General features: G+C 39.7%; 1 protein-coding gene across 2 annotated transcripts in view; it reads left to right on the top strand.

Moving 5' to 3' along the window:
- PLCB1 (phospholipase C beta 1) overlaps positions 1-18,010 on the top strand; it is a 676,011-nt gene extending 658,001 nt beyond the window's left edge. The window contains exon 32 of one of the 2 annotated variants that reach the window (XM_045086010.1): positions 14,675-18,010. In XM_045086010.1, coding sequence (XP_044941945.1) covers positions 14,675-14,902 — 228 coding nt within the window. In that variant the 3' untranslated portion in view covers positions 14,903-18,010. The remainder of the gene's footprint in view (positions 1-14,674) is intronic. The other variant, XM_045086011.1, reaches the window with a different exon arrangement.
- Positions 18,011-21,114: the final 3,104 nt, after the last annotated feature.

The following is a 21,114-nucleotide window of genomic DNA, read 5'->3' as shown; positions in this document are numbered from 1 at the left end:
TTACAGCTAGAAAACTCCATCGCCCTCGTAAATATCAACTATTACATGTACCGTAGGTTGAAGGTTGAAAGCCCTTGCCCCAGGATAATGATAATAACAAGGATGTTGGCAGATCCTACAAGGTTCCCACTTTTTAAGTCCCATCTCATCTACAAATACTTTCTATTGTATCAATGCAATATTCATTTTTAACATCTGTTGTATATTTTTGTCTTAGAACCCATTTAGCCCAACTCGTTATTTTCCCTATACCTATCACTTATCACCCAGGACAGATTCTAATTTTTTAATTCTTCACAGCACCAAACACCGGGCCTTACACCAATCAGAGTATTCAAAAATATCATTTGTGGATAAGTGCTTCAAATCAATCACAGCCCAGAACCTAGTTTAAAAGTGAGATCCAACACATACCATAATTGAGCTGTGTTGACCCAGTAATGACTTAAATGACACAACTAGAAAGAACAAAGACCACTTGGGGTTCCAGATGTTCTGGGCTACAAGTTATGTTTTTTTCCTCTCTCTTTAGAAATGAAGTTATAAAGGCGCCTGGGTGCTCAGTGGGTTAAAGCCTCTGCCTTTGTCTCAGATCAGGATCCCAGGGTCCTGGGATGGAGCCCTGCCTGGGGCTTTCTGCTCAGCAGGGAGCCTGCTTCCTCCCTACCTCACAACCCCCCCCCCAACCCGTCGCTGCCTCTCTGCCTACTTGTGATCTCTGTCTGTCAAATAAATAAATAAAATCTTAAAAAAAAATAAATGAAGCTATACAGAATTAATAAGCAAGCACAATCTGCTAATTACTTTAGCATATATGATGTCATTTAAACCTTTTAACAACAACTGTGGAAACTGGCATTACTATCCCCATTTTATATATGAGGAGATTTCAATTCCATGATAGTAAATGAGCTACCAAGGTCTTATCTGAAGGAGCTGCCAAGGTCATATTTGGAAGATGCAAGCACCTTTCAGGGACAGAAAATCTTATCTATCCCTCAATGAATTCTCAATTCTATAGATCAATGACAACAGTTTAATTTGTGATTGTCTTCCTAGTTCTTTGTAATGGGCTGTATTGCTAGTTGGCCTTTGTTCAAATGATGAAACAATTTTAATATCATTTTTAGGCAAATATAATTAGGGAAAATATGGCAAAAATGTAGGCATGCAACATACTTCAGGACTTGATTAAAAGTGTCAGGAATTTATACCCATTGTCAATTAACTGTATTCCTCCACACTGGCATGAACTATCCAATTTATTTCTGTTTAGGTCTGGAGTATTTTTCGTTTTGACCTAGAAAACACTCATCTCACCTTTTACTCATTTTCTTTAGACTTCAGTTGCCAATGGCAACCTGAAAGTACAAGGTTAAACAGATGCTGCATTTTACTTGAGTGGTTGGTGACTTTGAACTTTGATCTCCTGTTCAGTGGGAATTTGTTTATCTGTAGGGATCACTACTGCCTTGCATTGTGGCAAATCCAAACGGTCTGAATTTGTTGGGCTATCTGCAGGGAATTTATGGATTTTATCAATTTTTTAAGTTTTGGCTTTGATTTATGGGAGCTGGTTTACCAATCTATAAGGGTACTATGAACTTAGAGCCCGAATTCCCTCACACTGCTGATTTGGGCTCCTGATTCTTCATGGTTGAAATTTTTTCCTTCAATGAACCTCATGAATTGCTGGCTTCTTCACCTTGTCTCTGAGATTATGGATGGAGATTTCCTGGCTGGCCTATCAAGTGTGGAAACGACAGTTTCACCATTTCAATTCCGCCAATTCTTAGGCTTTCTCTCCCATCTTCTTAGAACATTAAAACCTCAGTTCTCTAAGATGGAGAATCTATTCTGCCGCTGGTGACCTCTTGGTTTTGAGTTCCTTTGTTATTCCTGTGACTTAAGGATTTTCTTTTCTAGTATTAAAACTCAGTTATCAGGGGCTCCTGGTTGACTCAATGGGCTGAGCATCTGACTCTTGGTTTCCGCTCAAGGGGGGATTTCAGGGTGGTGAGATGGAGCCCCAGGTGGGGCTCTGCACTGAGTGTGGAGTCTGCTTGAGATTCTCTCTCCTTCTCCCTCTGCCGCTCTCACGAATGATCTCTCTCTCTAAAATAAATCTTTTTTAAAAAGATTTTATTTCTTTATTTGACAGATAGAGATCACAAGTAGGCAGAGAGGCAGGCAGAGAGAGAGAGAGAGAGAGGAGGAAGCAGGCTCCCTGCTGAGCAGAGAGCCTGATACGGGGGTCAATCCCAGGACCCTGGTGTCATGATTTGAGCTGGAGGCAGAGGCTTTAACCCACTAGCCACCCAGTTTCCCCTAAAATAAATAAATCTTAAAAAAAAAAAACCCTCAGTTATCAATTTAATAAAATGTATGTGTTCTATTTTACTTAGCATTTCCTTGTTTAGCGTAGAAGAAGGAATCTCTCCACTCAGACATTTTGACTTGAAGTTCTATTGCAATTTGTTCTAAAGAAATTTAGAGGAAAACAAATAAACCAACACAATCTGTAACAGTTGGGATATGTAATGTGGTCCCATTTTCCCACATGCGATTTTCCAACAATCCCCTGCTAACTGGACTGACGTCCCTCTGTAACTTTTATATGATCTTGTTATTTCTATTCTTGGTTGACGTAAAAATTCATGAGATTATTCTAAAAATAAGATGAGTCTGCAACATGGCTGATTTTAAACCACCCACTCTGTGTGTGTATTTTAATGCTTTTCCCACAGCCTTTTAGCTCATTGATTGATTGATGATGTTGAATTTAAAATACTTGCATTGGGCACCTGAGTGGCTCAGTGGGCTAAGCCGCTGCCTTTGGCTCAGGTCATGACCTCAGGGTCCTGGGATCAAGCCCCCCATCAGGCTCTCTGCTTGGTGGGGAGCCTGCTTACCCCTTCTCTCTGCCTGCCTCTCTGCCTACTTGTGATCTCTATCTGTCAAATAAAGAAATAAAATCTTAAAAAATATATATATTTGCATTAATTACCGGTCCTCTATTAATTTTCCTGGTCACTCTATCCCATGCTCAGTGTTTCGTACTTTTCTGGGTTTTTGTTTGTCTTTTTCTATTTATTTGTTTTTATTTTGGAATGCTATTTTCATGCTAAAAGTAAAATAATCACATTACCATAAAAATGAAAAATAGAGAACACAAAAATATTCAGTCCCAACAGTTTATATTTTAGTATTTTCTTTAAAAGTAATTCTGGTTTTTTTTTTTTTAAGATTTATTTATTTATTTGACAGACAGAGATCACAAGTAGGCAGAGGACCAGGCAGAGAGAGAGAGAGAGGAGGAAGCAGGCTTCCCGCCAAGGAGAGAGCCCGATGCGGGGCTCGATCCCAGGACCCTGGGATCATGACCTGAGCTGAAGGCAGAGGCTTTAACCCACTGAGCCACCCAGGCAACCCAGTAATTCTGTATACTTAAAAAATATTCTCATGGCTATAATCATAGTACATATAAAACTGTATGTAGACTTACTTCATTTATCACAGTAACAATTCTGTTCACTTATTTTCATAGCCATTTATTGTTTTACATTCACTGGCTGTGTTTCATTTCTTTAAGCAGAATCCTAAGTTTTCTTTTACAGAACCTCTGTTTTATTGATGTTTCTGCTGGTTGGGTTGGGGGTTGAGGGGCCTTTTTGCTTGTTTGTTTGTGAGTTTTATTATTTCCCTAGTCTTTAACAGTAAATTTTTAAAATATCTTGAGCAAGATAATTTCAGTACCATATTACACATATTCTTCAAAACCAGATATATTTTTAAAAGGGTTAAGAAACTGTGAGGATTCAAATTAAAACCACATTGAGATACCACCTTTCACCAGTTAGAATGGCCAAAATTAGCAAGACAGGAAACAACGTGTGTTGAAGAGGATGTGGAGAAAGGGGAACCGTCTTACACTGTTGGTGAGAATGCAAGTTGGTGCAGCCACTTTGGAAAACAGTGTGGAGATTCCTCAAGAAATTAAAAATAGAGCTTCCTTATGACCCTGCAATTGCACTATTGGGTATTTACCCCAAAGATACAGATGTAATGAAAAGAAGGGCCATCTGTACCCCAATGTTTATAGCAGTAATGGCCGTAGTCACCAAACTGTGGAAAGAACCAAGATACCCTTCAATGGACGAATGGATAAGGAAGATGCAGTCCATATACACTATGGAGTATTATGCCTCCATCAGAAAGGATGAATCCCCAACTTTTGTAGCAACATGGACGGGACTGGAAGAGATTATGCTGAGTGAAATAAGTCAAGCAGAGAGAATCAATTATCATATGGTTTCACTAATTTGTGGAGCTTAACAAATAGCATGGAGGACAAGGGGAGATGGAGAGGAGAAGGGAGTTGAGGGAAATTGGAAGGGGAGGTGAACCATGAGAGACTATGGACTCTGAAAAACAATCTGAGGGTTTTGAAGGGGCAGGGGGTGGGAGGTTGGGGGAACCAGGTGGTGGATATTGGAGAGGGCACGGATTGCATGGAGCACTGGGTGTGGTGCAAAACCAATGAATACTGTTACGCTGAAAAAAAATAATAATAATTAAAAAAATAAATAAAATACAAAAAAAAAAAAAGAAAAGAAAAGAAACTGTGAGGAATTACATTTTTAAAAATACAGCAGATGCTTCCAGAGGAAGAAAGAAAAGAAAGTGAAGTAATCTAAAGTGTCTAATGAGAAAACAAATGAAACAAATGGCTTTATGTGTATATAAAAGGTAACATAATTAGGGATGGTTCAGTCGGTTAAGCATCTGCCTTTGGTTCAGGTCCTGATTCCAGGGTTCTGGGATTGAGCCCTACGTTGCACTCCCTGCTCAGCAGAGAATCTGCTTTTCCCTCTCGTTGTGCTGCTCCCCCTGCATGTGCTCTGTCCCTCTGTCAAATAAATAAATAAAATCTTTAAAAAAAGAATGTAACTAATCAAATAATATAATTAATTCAGGGGAATTTTTACAGAGTAATGTAATTGTGCATCCTAGGTGGGATCTATTTTGTGAAAAACAAAACGTCAAGAACGACTTAAGCTTCACATGGTTATTTTATTGCTAGGTCACAATATTGAAACTATTTCCGTATATATGAAAATGTAAAGCAAATGGGTAAATATATGTTGTTACCAGAAAGCAAAATACACAAAATTAGTTCCAAAATAAAAGAGATATGGAAAGGCAAAAAATCAAAGGAGTTAAGAAAAATATTTAATGTTACATTTAAATTTCAGATATCAGTATGTACTAACGATTTTTCAAAAATATATGTCCTAATGTCCACTGTGGGCCCAAATACAATGATAGCCTGGTAGCAGCGAGCACTTTTAGCACCCAGTGCCTTCTCCAACAAAGCTTCCTTGGAAAAGTAGCTGATTCCAGGTCTGAGTCAGAGAAAGCATGAGAGGTGCCTGAGTTATCTTATTTTATCTAGAAAAGCAATCAGATGCTTAAAATCCAATGAGGGCATGTCAAAAGGACCTAGGATCATGTCCTAAAAGGGCTTCTATTGGCATTATATGGCGACAATTTGAGCTCATAAAATAATGACTGCCACTGATTTAAACAAAGGGAATGATTGGGAATAAAAATACATTGTCTGCAGTTATTTTCAGAGAAAGAGAGAGAAGGGAAAGAAAACTCATTTGTTATCTTTTGAAATTATTATTGCCCCAACACCTTACTTAGAATATTTATGAATCGAAGGAAAAGAATTAAATGCTTGCTCTGCCTTTTTTAGGAGGAACTCCGGTTCATTTCCATCTGAAAAGGGAAAGCTCTTCCTTATAGAAGAGCTAAATAAAATACTAGCTAAAAAAAAAAAGTTAGAAAATTGCCATTGACTCCTAATAAGATAGATGAAAATCATTTCATTAAAGGGTGCTAAGGAAACTTTTTGTGGATCCAGAGCTTCACCCCCCCAGAATAATTGCCAATAAGCAAAAGAAAAAAAATGTCTTGACAAAATTAAAGTGTGCTATTTACCGCTTTTGGCCAAGTGATCTAATTCCCCATTGTCGATAATTTGGTCACATGATAATAGACCTCACTAATATGTTATGATATAAGATGTAAAAGAATACCTGTTGACTCTTTTTGTCCAAGCAATGTTTGTTTAATCCCCATCTGATCATGTTTATGGGCTAAATTTCTCATTTACAGGAAAGATAGGTTTTCCAGGATTGACTTAAATGACACCCCAAGGAAATAATCAGACAAATTCAGAATGTGGGCCTTCTATAAGCAAATTGAACAGGACTCTTCAAAAAAAGTCAAGCTATAAAAAATTTTATTTCTTTATTTATTTTTAAGATTTTATTTATTTATTTGACAGACAGAGATCACAAGTAGGCAGAGAGGCAAGCAGAGAGGGGGACGTAGGCTTTCCGCAGAGCAAAGAGCCGGACGTGGGGCTCCATTCCAGGACCCTGGGATCATGACCTGAGCTGAAGGCAGAGGCTTAACCCATTGAGCCACCCAGGCGCCCCCATAAAAATTTTAAAACAATTAATAACTCAAGAGGAAAGAGAGAGGAAGACCTCACAATTGAATGCAACTCAAGAACTTTGATTGAATTCCAGTACAAAAAATTAAGCTAGAAAATCTGGGAGAGTGATTCTGGGAAAACTTGAACATGGATGGATGTTGGGTAACATTAAAGATTATTATCAATTTCCTTGACATGATTAAAGTATTGTCACAATATAGGAAAATGTTCTTATTTTTAGGGGGTGTGGTGGTCAAGCATTGTGATATCTGAAATTTATTTTCAAATGATTCACCAAAAAAAAAAAAAGGGATAGACAATAATAATACACACTTGGCAAAATATCAACACTATTATTACAGTTGTTTTCAGGGGTTTGTGATTGTGGCTGTGATTTTGTTTTGGTTTTGGGTTTTGGTTTTGGTTTTGGTTTGTTTTTTGGTGTGCTGGCGGTTTTACCTCTACAACAATGCGGCAATAAGTTTCCTGATGCTTCCATCCTTATATGTTAGTGCTCTCCTTTCCCTGGGCCAGATTGCCTTCCCAAATGTGGAACTGCTGGGTGAAAGCTATGTGCATTCTCCTTCTTGTAGATATTACAGATATCAGATTATTGCTCAACTTAGGAAATGTTCACTTCTCCCCAGATGTTAATGCTCCTTTGAACAAACTTTTTTTTTCTACCAATATGTTCCTTTAAAAAAAATGTGCTTTTGAATATTCCTTACTGTCAATGAGAGTGAGGTTTTTCTCAAATATATATTGGAAAATTTCACTTCTTTTATGAATTGCTTGAGGTTTGTCCATTTTTTCAATCCCCCAAAAAGATGATTTTCATTTAGATAAATATAGTGACCCCAACATGGGTTTGAATAGGTCCACTTGTACACAGACTTTTTTCGATACAGTATAATACTGTAAATGTGTTTTCTCTTTATGATTTTCTTAAAAACATTCTTTCTCTAGCTTACTTTATTGTAGGAATATAATATGCAACGCTTATAAGATAAAATACATGTTACAAATATGTGTTAAATGACTGTTCATGTTATTGGCAAGGCTTTTAGTCAACAGTAGGCTATTAATAGTTTGGGGGGAGTTAAAAATTTGACTAGGATTTTGGCTGTGCAGGGGGTTGGCACCCCTGCCCTCCCCATACTTTTTAAGGATCAACAACATACCTAATGAATTTTTTTCTTTGTAGCTTACAGTTTATCTGTCTTCCTTGAGAAGATCTTTATACTTATATAATAAACCTCTATCTCTATAATAATGCAATTATTCACCCAGAATTTTCTCTAAGATTTTTTTGCTTTGTGTGTGTTTTTGTTTTGTTTTGTTTTGTTTTGAATATTTGTTTATTTGAGAGAGAGAGAGAGAGAGAGAGTGCGAGTGAGCACATACACACACAGAGAGGGAGAAGCAGGTTCCCTGCTGACCAGGGAGCCTGATGCAGGGCTCCACCCCAGGACCCTGAGATCATCACCTGACTGAAGGCAGAGATGTAACCTACTGAGCCACCGAGGTGCCCTGCTTTGTGTTTTATATTAAGGTCTTTAATATACTTCCCTAGGCAAAATGACTTGAGTTGGACCTGAGTTCAAAGTGAAAGTTCTCCTTAAATATGTGTCTGTGCCTTCTCTATAGAATTTGTTTTTTTCTTTTAAGTTTTAGCAGTTCTTCTGTCTTTATTATCCCATAGTAGCTCACTATACTCTGGTTTCAGTTTGTTTCCTTAGAAAGCTGGTATTGATTAGATCTCTTTGTTAACTCAGTAACCTGTCTTAATCTATATTTATGCCACGTATACATTATATTCATTACATTATATTCCCCCCTGTTTGTAAACTAACCTACATAAGTAACTTTACTTTCTCCTTGGTCTTCACTTACATTTATGAATCTAAAAACCTTGCATAAACTACATCAAATCTCTACTTTATTTTTTTTAAGGCAGTTGAAAAACTGTCAGAGGCAGGATAGCATACCAAGTGCAAAAATATTGGAGATTATACTCAGGCAGAGCTAAAAGCATTGAACCTGACTGTATTGCTATCCAGAGTTCACAAAAGCAATGAGTAGGCAAGATGGTTTGAAAAACATGTTAACTGAGATATTTAGAAATTGAGTCTGACTAGTCAAATTGGAGAGCTCAGCTTATAATTAAAGAAACTCTGGCCATGTTCTGATTTATTAATATCTGAGTGTAATGTAACAATTTGCCTTAAAATTAGAGATCAAATTTGATGATATCTTTCCCTCTTTTTGCCCATTTCCTAAGAACAGATCTTATAAATTTAAGATCAAGCAAGCTCATATTTGCTAATGTTATAGAAAAGCTCCAAAGCATATTTTCCAAAATCAGGTTTTTCATGAAGATCTATCAGTCCTGTAGTGATGTCCCTCAGTAATGTGTTTTAAGATTATAGCAATGAAAAGAAGGGACCAGCTGAATTAAAATATGAGTGTCTCAGGGGTGCCTGGGTCCTGGGTGGCTCAGTGAGTTAAAGCCTCTGCCTTCGGCTCAGGTCATGATACCAGGGTCCTGGGATCGAGCCCCACATCAGGCTCTCTGCTCAGCAAGGATCCTGCTTCATTCTCTCTCTCTGCCTGCCTCTCTGCCTACTTGTGATCTCTGCCTGTCAATAAATAAATAAAATCTTTAAAAAAAAAAAAGTGTCTTGTGGAACCAGGCCATATATGACATCACTTTGCATTCTCCTACTATCTCGTGTAGTTGCTGTCACATTACTTCTCCCTAACAAAAAACCCACAAAATTGAGTGGCATAACACAACAAACATCTACTAAGCTCATGAGTCTATGAAGTAGCTAGGCAGTTCTGGTCTGAGTCAAGCTCAGCTGGTCTCAGTAGCCTTACTCAAACCTGTGTTTAGCTGGTGGGTCAGCTGAGGGCTGGCTGGTTTATAATAGCTTCGCCCTCATGTCTGATAGTCAGTCGAGGTGATGGAGGGGGGACAACAGGGTCATGTGTCTCCTCCTGCAGCCGGCTAGCCTGAGCCTCGTCACCTAATGGCTCAGTATGCTTCTAACAGTGAGAGCAGAACCACATGAAGCCTTTTGGGGTCTAGGCTCAGAACTGCATGTTGTCACTCTGACACATTCTATGGGACAAAGCAAATCCCCAGGCCTCCTTAGATTCAGGGCGATAAAGAAATACACTCCACTCTTTCATGGGAGACACTGCTGAGGCCATGAGTACCAGGAGGGGTGAGACATTGCTATCATTGTGCAATTAATCTAGCATTCCCCCAGAACCTACAGCTTGAGTGACACAGAGTAGACACTCAATACTCAGTGACGATGTGAGCCAGAATGTGGCAATGAGATGGGATAAGGCTGAACCCCAGCAGAAGGGTGATCAAGAATAAGTCCTGGTGTTTGGAGGAGAGCCATCTGAAGCTCAGGATGGAGGGGAGGCAGAATGAGGAGGGATCCAAAGTGAAAGTCCATGAGTTTTCTGGTCAAAGCCAGATTTAAATCTACTAGGACAGAAGTTAGAAACCCTCCATAAGCCCAGTAGAATTCATGAGGTTCAAATTGATTGCCAACAGTAAAAAACCAGGTCCTCGATGAAAATTTAAATATCTGACTTCTCTTGAAAAACAAGACTCCTGCAAAATTTAGCTAGAGCTGGGTTTCTGCCGCCCCTTTATACAGAGCATGCCCTCCCCCCAACTCCTACTTATGTTCAAGACTTGCCTGGTCTCCCCAAACATCTGAGTTTGTGACCTGTAGGCTGGAAAAAACCTAGACTCCTGATGGATGGGACTTTTGGGGAACAGAGCCAGACTTTGCCCTTCATATTTTCTTAATATGAACAAGAGTTCCACTTATAAGAAGCAAAAACAAATAAAAGGAAAGCTCTAACTTGAAATTTAATAATAAATGCAATTTTGTAATTAAGTTGTTAATAACTGAATAACTTTTTTAAAAGGGTGAAATATGGCACGTAATATAAATTAAACAAAATTTAGTTAATAAATTATTTAATTTATTAGTTTAGAATACAACATAATCTACCACTAACCCATGATAAAAGAAGAGTCCACTAAAACTGTAAAATCATTTTAAATAATTATTTAATTATTATTACTGTGATACTGTGATTTAAAATAAGAAATATATATTTAGGGGCGCCTGGGTGGCTCAGTGGGTTAAGCCGCTGCCTTTGGCTCAGGTCATGGTCTCAGGGTCCTGGGATCGAGTCCCGCATCGGGCTCTCTGCTCAGCAGGGAGCCTGCTTCATTCTCTCTCTGCCTGCCTCTCAGTGTACTTGTAATTTCTCTCTGTCAAATAAATAAATAAAATCTTTAAAAAAAAAAAAAAGAAATATATATTTAGTCTTCATCCCAGTTCCTGGCACAGGGCTCCTAAAACCCTTGAAATTTCCTAAATGATGAGCAACAAAGATGTCTTGGGTCATGTTAAAGAGGCAATTTTTCAAAAGCCCCTAGATAACCTAAATATAGGGACTGATTGCCAGGGGAACCAACCTTGGGGTTAGAGGGTTGGACTTTTCAGTCCTAATTCCTAATCTCCAGAGAGAGAAGAGCAGGAGGCTGGGTCAGTAACAAAGGACTAATGATGTAATCAACCATGCCTATGCAATGAAGCCTCCATGAAAATCCAAAAGGATGGAGGTTGAAGACCTTCTGTGTTGGTGATCATGTGGAGGGAGATGCAGGGAGTGTGGGTGCTCAGAGAACATGGTAGCTCCACACCCTTTCCCCATACTTTGCCCTGTGCATCTCTTCCACCTAGCTGTTCCTGAGTTACACGCTTTTATACAAAACCAGTAATCTAGTAAGTAAAATATTTGAGTTCTGTGAGCCACTCTAGCAAACTAATCAAAGCTAGTGGTGGGAGAGGGGTTCATTGGAACTGCCAGTCTGTATCCAGTTAGTCAGAATCACAGGTGCCGACCTGGACTTGAAACTGACATCAGACTTGAGGTGGGGGTGGGGACAGCCCCATAGGACTGAGCTCTCAACTTGTAGGGTCTGATGCTATCTCCAGGTAGATAATATCAGAATTGAGTTAAATTATGGGACACCCAGCTGGTAACTAGGGAATTGCTTTGTGGTATGGAGGGAAATATCTCACACATTAGAATTGGGTGCAGAATCATAATTATCAAAATTAGGTTATTTTAAAAGTTAGATTATTTAGGGGCGCCTGGGTGGCTCAGTGGGTTAAGCCTCTGCCTTTGGCTTGGGTCATGATCCCAGGGTCCTGGGATGGAGCCCCACATCGGGCTCTCTGTTCAGCGGGGAGCCTGCTTCCTTCTCTCTCTCTCTGCCTGCCTCTCTGCCTGCTTGTGATCTCTCTCTCTGTCAAATAAATAAATAAATAAATATTTAAAATAAACAAATAAATAAAATCTTTTAAAAAAATTAGATTATTTAAAAATTATTCAAAAATGTTCATTTAAGTATTTGACATTGTTTCATAGTTCACATTCTTTTTTGTATATAAATTCAAAAAAAAAAAAACAGTACTATCAAGCACTCTGGGGCCTTGCCTACCAGGACCTAAGAGAAATTGACCACTAGGTCACATGCAATGTATCTAATGCTGAAGTTACCCCACACTAACCTAAAGGAAAACAGAAATCTGCTGTTTCCTCAACACCAGGCTCCTTGCTTAATCTTCGTTTCCTCATATTTCTTGGAAGCAAAACTTGAACAGCATGCCTTGCTGAATTAAAAATGAGACAAATGAATGGCCTGCGTGGCAGTTAATGAGAACTGGTGAACACCAGGCTAAGATTTCACTCCTGTAAAAGCCCCTACTCTCTTCTAAATGGTTGGGAAAGAATTGGCCATTGTCATCTCATCTGTGATGCTCCGATGGCTCACTTGTTCCTCACAGGGAGGGAGCAGCTGTGTGTGAAGGTGCCTTTGCTTCATTGTAGCAATGTCAGTCTCAGAGCCCCATGAGTGCCCTTCTCATAGCATGCTTCCTCCTTGGCTTATTAGAATTCATATGCCAGTGCAACATAATCATAAATACCCTACATTTTATATTTGGGAAGAATAGTTGACTTTCAGTACTTAGGACAAGTCATTTTTATCAGACACTTTTTTAAAAAGATTTTATTTATTTATTTGAGAGAGAGAGTGAGAGAAAGGATGAGAGTGATATGAAGGACAGAGGGAGAAGCAGACTCCCTACTGAGCAGGGAGTCCAATGCAGGACTGGATCCCGGGACTCTGAGAACATGACCTGAGCTGAAGGCAGATACCTAACTGGCTGAGCCACCCAGGCGACCCTATCTGGCCCTTTTTGATGTGGGGTGGGAGGGGGGGTAGGGAATGTTGTTCAAATAGATCCACAGTCCATCTTCTGAGATTATTGGGATCCTTGTCTTTTGAAATACATAATTTTTCTGATTTTAGAAAGTCATATAATGCATATACTATGAGCATAATACTCTAGGAGGGGGCTTGTCATCCTCATAGTCATACAAATTAATACGTCTACAGTACCGAGCATGGATATTCACATTCAGTGAAATATATAAGGATTTTAAATAACTATATCAATTAATGTCTATGTGTTTGCCCCAAATTTACCAAAAAAAAAAAAGTTCTGGATTTCAGAACTTTGGGGGATTTTAGAATTGCAGGCAAGGGATTATGGGCCTATATTATATAACTAAATCCTGGCAGAATTCCTCCAGCATAAAAGCACAAGCAAAGGGGTTGAACCAAAGAGGGTGTTCTTATGCTGCTGACATTGTCCAGAATGTGAGCAAGGAAAGGGGTCACAGCTCCAAAGAACAGATGCCCTGAGCACTGTCTTAACCCTGGACTAAGCAGCATGATCCCGGGGTCCTGGAACCGAACCCTGCATCAGGTTCTCTGTTCAGTGGGGAGCCTGCTTTCCCCACCCCTCTGCCTGCCTCTCTGCCTACTTGTGATCTCTCTCCCTGTGTGTCAAATAAATAAGTAAAATCTTAAAAAATAAATAAATAAAAATAAGATAAGCCTCTGCCTTCAGCTTGGGTCATGATCTCAGGGTCCTGGGATCGAGCCCCACATCGGGCTCTCTGCTCAGCAGGGAGCCTGCTTCCCCCTCTCTCTGCCTGCCTCTCTGACTACCTGTGATCTCTGTAAAATAAATAAATAAAATCTTAAAAAAAAAAAATTCTTTGTTTCCATCACAGCAGAGCTTTCCAGCAGGCAGCACCCACCACTGGCTGCCCCTCACCCTGGCTACAGAAGACGCCCAGCCTTCACTGGTTTTATGATTACGGCTTCCATTAAAGTCTGAAGAAACGGTTCTGTGACTTTTAAAAGTCTGGGCATTCTCCAGAGCATTAAACAGATAAATTAAAAGACAGTTTTTAAGGTAGCTAAAGCAATATACAAGGCAAATAAAATTAGAATGAAAAGAAAAAGAATCAAAGAGGTGATAAAAGAAGGCAAAACAGAAGTTAAAGTTGGTTATAGGAGTATGTTCAGTTCATAAAAATGCATTGAGGGGTGCCTGGGTGGCACAGTCCGTTAAACCCCTGACTCTTGTTCCCGCTCAGGGTGGTGAGATCGAGCTGTGAAAGGCTCCACGCTCAGCAGGGAGTCTGCCGGAAATGCTCTCCCTTTGCTCCTCACCTCGCCCTCTCTCTTCCTCTAAAATAATAAATAAATAAATCTTTTAAAAAATACATTGAGCTTCTCTCTAGAAGTACTCCACGGTACTTTATGAAGCCCCCTTGTAGCTCCCCTGTCCTCTCCAGCCACCTCTTCCCCTCTCCCCAGCCTGAAGCATGGCTGACCTTGGCACGCCCAGCTCTCAGTAGCTTCCAGTCCCTTCATTTAAGAACTTCGGATCACAGCATATTACTTCTGTAAACTCTTTCAAAAGATGTGCCTCTGCGTCTGTGTGTGTGTGTATTTATACTGTTGCCTGTCTTTAGCCCTATTCTGCCCCCACAGAACCTGAACTTGACCTTCAGCCGCAGACAGGTGACGTGGTCAACTACATTCTGTTTTACATCTTCTCCATAGGTTACCCCGTGGATGGTATTTACATTAATTTATTCCTCCCCCATCTTTGCACATCTCTTTCCAAGAGTTTCCACGCGGGGGGTTAGAGAAAACTAAATGACCTAAAACCATCCTCCTCTCTTGATGTCTCCCAGCTGCAGACAGACCTGGAGCAAGAATACCAAGACAAGTTCAAAAGACTGCCCCTGGAGATCTTGGAGTTCGTGCAGGAAGCCATGAAAGGGAAGATCAGCGAAGACAGCAACCACAGCTCTGCCCCTCCCTCCCTGGCCTCAGAGCCTGGAAAAATGAACCACAGGCCTCCCTCCAGTGACGAGCTGGAAGGAGACAACCCAGGAAAAGAGTTCGATACTCCTCTGTGATTGTTCCTGCCAGGCCTTCAAAGCATGCATGGCCCCTTCATCCGACTCTCTCTTACTACAAAAATCACTGCCCGGGGGCATCTTCCTGAGAAGCATTCTTTACCCTACAATCCACACCACAGGGAGAGTTCTAGAAGGATCCATGCTAACATCCTCATGCCCAGGCTCCATGCGTTATGTGGACGCTACTACAGGTCTGCTTGTGGAGAGTGCATGTATGTGGGATTTTTGTTTTCTTTCCAATAGTAAATTCAAAGCAGGCAACTTCTGGGCTCCATGGGACATTTAACGAAGGACAGTGTCTTTTTTGAAGAAAATCAAGCTCATGTTTTTATTTGGAGCTCTGGTGTAAAGTATTTCAAAGTAATAGGAATAGTTTGAGAAATGCGTAGCATTATTTGACACTATCGAACAGCCAACTTTGAGCATTCGTTTTCCTAACTGCCCCTCAACTACCATCTCTTCAAGTTAACGTGCATATTAAATTGTTTTATCCTTTGCTTTGCAAGCACTGGAGGCTTGCAGTTTGCTAATTTATTTATCATAGAGGCATCAATGTATCTGTTGCTGACATGGCTTTATTCAATACCACAGTGATTCGAATAAGTTGGTCTTCTTTCTTGAAAAAAAGTCACTTGGTTGTATCCTTGCCCAGTGAAGCTATCCCAATACTTAGCAATATGGCGCATACATTGGGTTGCTTGAGCAAACTGGCCACACACTTCCAGGCACTGTGCTTTCCGAAGTGACTATTTGCACTCAAAGTCTGGGTATCCATTGGTGGTTGGCCTGAAATTATTAAATAACTACAAAGTCTGTCTGGTTGAATAAAAATGGTTAAGCTGATAGATGTTGAGCAGAGATTCAATCAGGGGGAACAGGTTCCAGTGGTTATTTTGCTGTCTCACATTTTTTATGGTTCATTTATTTTTACTATAGAGATAAAGATTGAATATTTATCTAGAGAATACACAGACCCACATATAAATGATATATAGTATCTCCATGTATATATGTACACACGTAGCCATGTAAGTACACAAACACTCACACACACACACACACACACACAAGCACACGCGCATACAAGTATAGATGCGTGTATTTTAATTGGCAGTGACCCAAGTCTCTTGCATAAGACTTAAACCCAAATTCGGGGATAAATACCCAGAGAAGAAAATGGTCAAACATCTATCTATATTATGTAACTATTAAATTATGTTGAAATTCTAAGAAACAGTGGATGGAACTGTTGATACAAGTTGAGGTAGATTTAGAGCTTAGAATATGAATTTGATATATATTTTGCAGGATCAAAAACTGGATTTTAAGTATCCGATTTTAAGCTTGTTTTAATAGAATATATAAAAAATGTATAGGACAGCAATATGGAAATTTATTAGTATCTTTCATAATTTTTAAGTCTGACAGATTTTGACTTTATTCTAACATAAAAAATCTTTCATTATATATTTACTATGTACATTTAATTCACTTAATTGTGTCTTTTTGTTAAGTTTCTATGTTGGTGGCATAAGAAAAACAAATTATATCATGGGAAAACTGATCAAAAATATTATTGGAGGAACTTAAGTAAGAGAGAATAATTATATAGAGGGAAATATAATTTAGAGAGTAACACAAGGAACATTGAAGTTAAAGCTCTGAAGAAAGATGCTTATAGCTTTATTTTCCCTTAAAATAAACCTGTCTGATTGTAGCTTAGCGAAACATTTTAAAATGCAAAAACCAGTTGTGTCCTGAAAATTGTGTTTCAAGAATTTAATATTTTTATGCAAATTATTTTATTTAACTTTAAGCAATAACTAGGGATCACAGTTAAGTTTTAATCAAAATGAAGACTTAGTTCAAACATGAGGCAAGAGTGTTTGACTAAAAAATAAAAAACACATCTGGCAAGACACAAGGAGAAAAAATCCCATCCTCTTTGGAGATGATTATATTTTGATCTGAAGGATTTGGGGTATTAATTAGACACTTAATAAAACGTATCTTCCATTGAAAGATAAATCTTTTATAAATCATTCTACTTTTGCACTTTGAAAGAAAAACATTCATCGTAAGGAAGCAAGAATGGGCACAATTGAATGCTGCATTTTTATAAATAAAATTGTAGACTGTCTAACGTTGCAGAAGAATGAACTAATAATAGCATTCATACCAAACACAATGATGATTATTACAGAACACTGTCTCACATTTTAGTCCAGAGAGAGACAGAAGTGGAAAGACCCTGACTTACACAAAACTGTTTGGGTAGTGGGATTGCATTCTCTTCGTGACTCTAGTCATTTTGCAATACATTTGTATTTGGCCATTTACTGTAATCACATTTTTATATCTGTACAATGACACTTTTTGCAGTTGTGGGGTAGTGTGGAACACTGTCCATCTTGCCTCATTGAAACTACTACAGCGATACTATCATTTAACAATATTAATATTACTTGAAATAGAGTAAGATAAAGAAAAAGGGTCTATATGATGTGCAGTTTTGTGCCTTTATGTATTTGCCTTGTTCTGTGTTGAATGTGTAAAATTCTGTACTGTGGTTTTCTTGTAATAGAGCGTTAGAGCTGTGTAGTCAATTAGACCGTGCCCCTCTGATACCCTTACACTACTGAGAATAGCGTGGTTTTGGCCGTGAAAACCAATTTTCAAAATTCTGATGACATGCCTTGTGTTTTTGGTTTCCAGCATTTCATTTGAACATTTCCACATCGCCGTACATTCATGCATTAATGCTCCTGTAATAGATAAGCGGTCATTCAGTCATTCCAAAAGAAAGGGCCATTGCTTGCGTTACTTTGAATTTAATGTTGCGCGTGTGCACTGTATAAATATTGTTTGTGATGGATTGGACATTGTGACTTTTGCCTTTTCAGAAGAAAAATAAAAGATAGGACAAAGTATTTGAAACTCTTAAAGTGTACATATTTTGTTCTTCTATCTCAAATTATTTAAAGTGCGTAATTCACATTTTTGTAATAACTCTATGCAATTTTGTGGCATGATGTTTCTTCCACTTGTAATTTTATGTGCTTTCATCACAAATCCAAAGGAAACAATAAAAATTTCTTAACACAACCCAGGTGTGTCATTTCTTGCTGTCAGAGCCAACTTTTTTCTTTCTTTTTTTGTTTTTGATGGGCGGGATGGTGGGAGTGCTTTTCGCACCAGTCATTAAAGACAGAAGGCCCGCCCTGATGCAGCCCATCTGTGCCTGTACAGGAGCTTGGGATGCTGCGATGCATGTGCCAGAGAGCACCACTGTCATTACTTTATCGATCTACCATCCTGTCCAGGAATGACCGAGCACCTGTCCATTACTTCCGTTTTAGAGACCACCCCTCCCTTCTTTCACCAAAGCTAAGGAAAGCAGAACAGTCAAAAGTTTGCTAACAGGGGCACCTGGGTGGCTCAGTGGGTTAAAGCCTCCGCCTTCGGCTCAGGTCATGATCTCAGGGTTCTGGGATCAAGCCCCACATCAGGCTTTCTGCTCAGCGGGGAGCCTGCTTCTTCCCCTCTTTCTCTCTGCCTACTTATAATCTGTCTGTCAAATAAATAAAATCTTTTAAAAAAAATTTTTCCTAACAAATAGTGGAGATGAACTGACAGAGTACTTGTTATAACTTTTTCTTATGAAACATAAAAAGTTTGCAACACTGATTCTTTATTTTTAGAGGCGAGTGGCAGGAGGAGAGAGAGAATGTTAAACAGGCTTCTTGCCCAGCACAGGGCTTGATCCTATGACCCTGAGATCATGACCTGAGCTGAAATAAAGAGTTGGGTGCTTAACCTACAGAGACTCCCAAGCCCCCCACAACATTAATTTTTTTTAAAACAAGGAATATACATGTGAGTTATGAGAATGTCGCGTAGGCACCCTGGATATAGTATATCCGTGACCTGCTGTTATATTATACATTGGTCTAAAACCCAGTGGCTTAAAATGATAAGAATGATCTCTTATCTCTCATAGTTTTATAGGTCAAGAATTCAAACAGGACAGAGCAGAGATGATGTGTCTCTATCCACAGTGTCCAGGACCTCGACTGGAAGATTACAAGGTTGGGGGCTGGAATTCTCTGAAGATTAATTTATTCACATGTCTGGTCGTTGATGATATGTCTGCAGAGAGACTGGCTGGGCAGCTGGGCTGAAACACCCACATATGTCCTCCACACTTGGCCTGGGCTTTCCCACAATATGGTGGTGGGAGTCCAAAGGCGAGTCTCCAGAGAGAAAGCCAGGTAGGAGCTGTCTCCAGATTTTTGTGACCAGGCCTCAGAGTTACATACTATCACTTATCTGGGACCCCAATCATTGGTGCTTTCACAAGCCCCTTCCCAGAGGCAAGAGGAAGGAACAAACATGGACCCCATCTCACCGTGGCCATAGGTCACACCCAAGAGCATGAGGAGTGGAACAAACATACAAGTGTGGCCCTCTTCGGAAAATATAACCTGCCTCACACAGTGTGCCCCGACTGAATGTGTAGTTACACTCAAACCTGCTCCACCTCCTTTGTGCTCTAGACCAGTGAGCAAAATCAGTATCAGTTCAGTCACCCAAACCAAAATGTTGTCATTATCTTTGACAGCTCTCTCATCCCCCTTCCAGTGAATCATGGGTTGGGTCAATACTGACCCTATGACAGCCCTCAGAGTCATTGACTTTCTGTCCTTTCTGCTTGTCCCTAAACTCGCCACCACCCCCTCCCTCCTGCCAAGATTTTTCTAAATGGTCTCCAATCCACTTGTCCCAAATCATGCAACCATACTATACTAAACTAGTCTAGACTGTAATATACTAGACTGTACTATACTAGTATACGAGAATACTATACTATAGCTAGGCTGATCATACAAAAGCAAAATATGGGATTAAAAGCCTTTATTGACCCAGCTATTCTCAGGCTAAAGTCGAAACTCCTTAATAAATGTTTGAGATCTTACATGAGTTAATTCCCACTTGACTCTCTAACTTTCTCTCTCTCTCTCTCTTTTTAAGAGAGAAACACTAGTGGGGTAGGGGCCAGAGGGAGATGGGAAAAAAATCAAACAGGCTCCTTGCCAAGGGCAGAGCCCCACTTGGGGCTCAGTCTCTCAACCCTGAGATCATAACCTGAGCTGAAACCAAGAGTCAGACACTTAGCTGACTAGCTACCCAGGCCCTCCTCTAACTTTGTCTCTTAATTCTCTCTCTCGCACACCACATTCTAGCCCTCTGGGCCATCTTGCTTCCTCAACTTTTTGAACATCATTCCTTCAACTACTTAGACCGTTTCTTTCGGTTTCTTCTTCCCTTGAACCCCTCTTTAAAACACACACACACACACACACACACACACACACACACACTCACACACACTCAGACTCTCTCTTTTCCCTGGCTAACTCCTATTCATTTTCAAAGTTATAGTATAAGTATTACTTCCTCTAACAAGCCTTCTTTCATTCACCCAGGTTTTTGTCAGGCCTCATCATCTGTGCTCTCATAACATCCTATATCACTTGTCTTATCGCTGCATGACAAATACCACCAAAACTTCGTGTCTTAAACAATCATTTTCTATTCTTTGGGAGTCTAGGGGAGCGTGATTGTTTCTGCAGATCCAGGCTGGGCTGACATGATCTCAGCTGGGTTCATGTGTACATCTGCATTCAGCCATGACTTGGTTGGTGGCTGATCTGACCTGGGCTCTTTCACATGTCACGTCCACACGTGGCTGGAATGACTGGGATGACATGGCACTGCCCTCTATGATATCTTACCCTCCAGCAGGCAAGCAATGGCTTTTTCACATGTCAGAGGCTAGGATCTGGAACATAAGAATGAGTGTTCAGGCCTCAAGAAGTTTAAACTCAGAAGTGACACACCATTACTACTAGCATATTCTATTGGTGAAAGTAAGTCATAAGACCAGTCCTGATAAAGAGTGGGAAGACACTACAATAGTATAGGGAAAAAGGATATGGACACAGGGTGGTCTGTATGGCATCCACTAATGCAGTCAGTCAACCAAACATCTTGTACTTTCTTCCACATATAGAGCACACGCCAACTCTAATGTAAGGGCCCTCTTACATATAGCTACATCCTCTGCTGATACTTGTGATGCCAGGCGTCATGCCTCACTCACCAATGAACCCCTCATCAACCATGATGTAATCATTCAATAAACATTG

This window comes from Mustela putorius, unplaced genomic scaffold, assembly GCF_011764305.1.
Source record: "Mustela putorius furo isolate JIRA1106 unplaced genomic scaffold, ASM1176430v1.1 tig00000874_pilon_pilon_pilon, whole genome shotgun sequence".
Taxonomy (NCBI): domain Eukaryota; kingdom Metazoa; phylum Chordata; class Mammalia; order Carnivora; family Mustelidae; genus Mustela; species Mustela putorius.
Note: the sequence above shows the minus strand (reverse complement) of the source record. Positions and strands in the feature narration are given on the sequence as shown.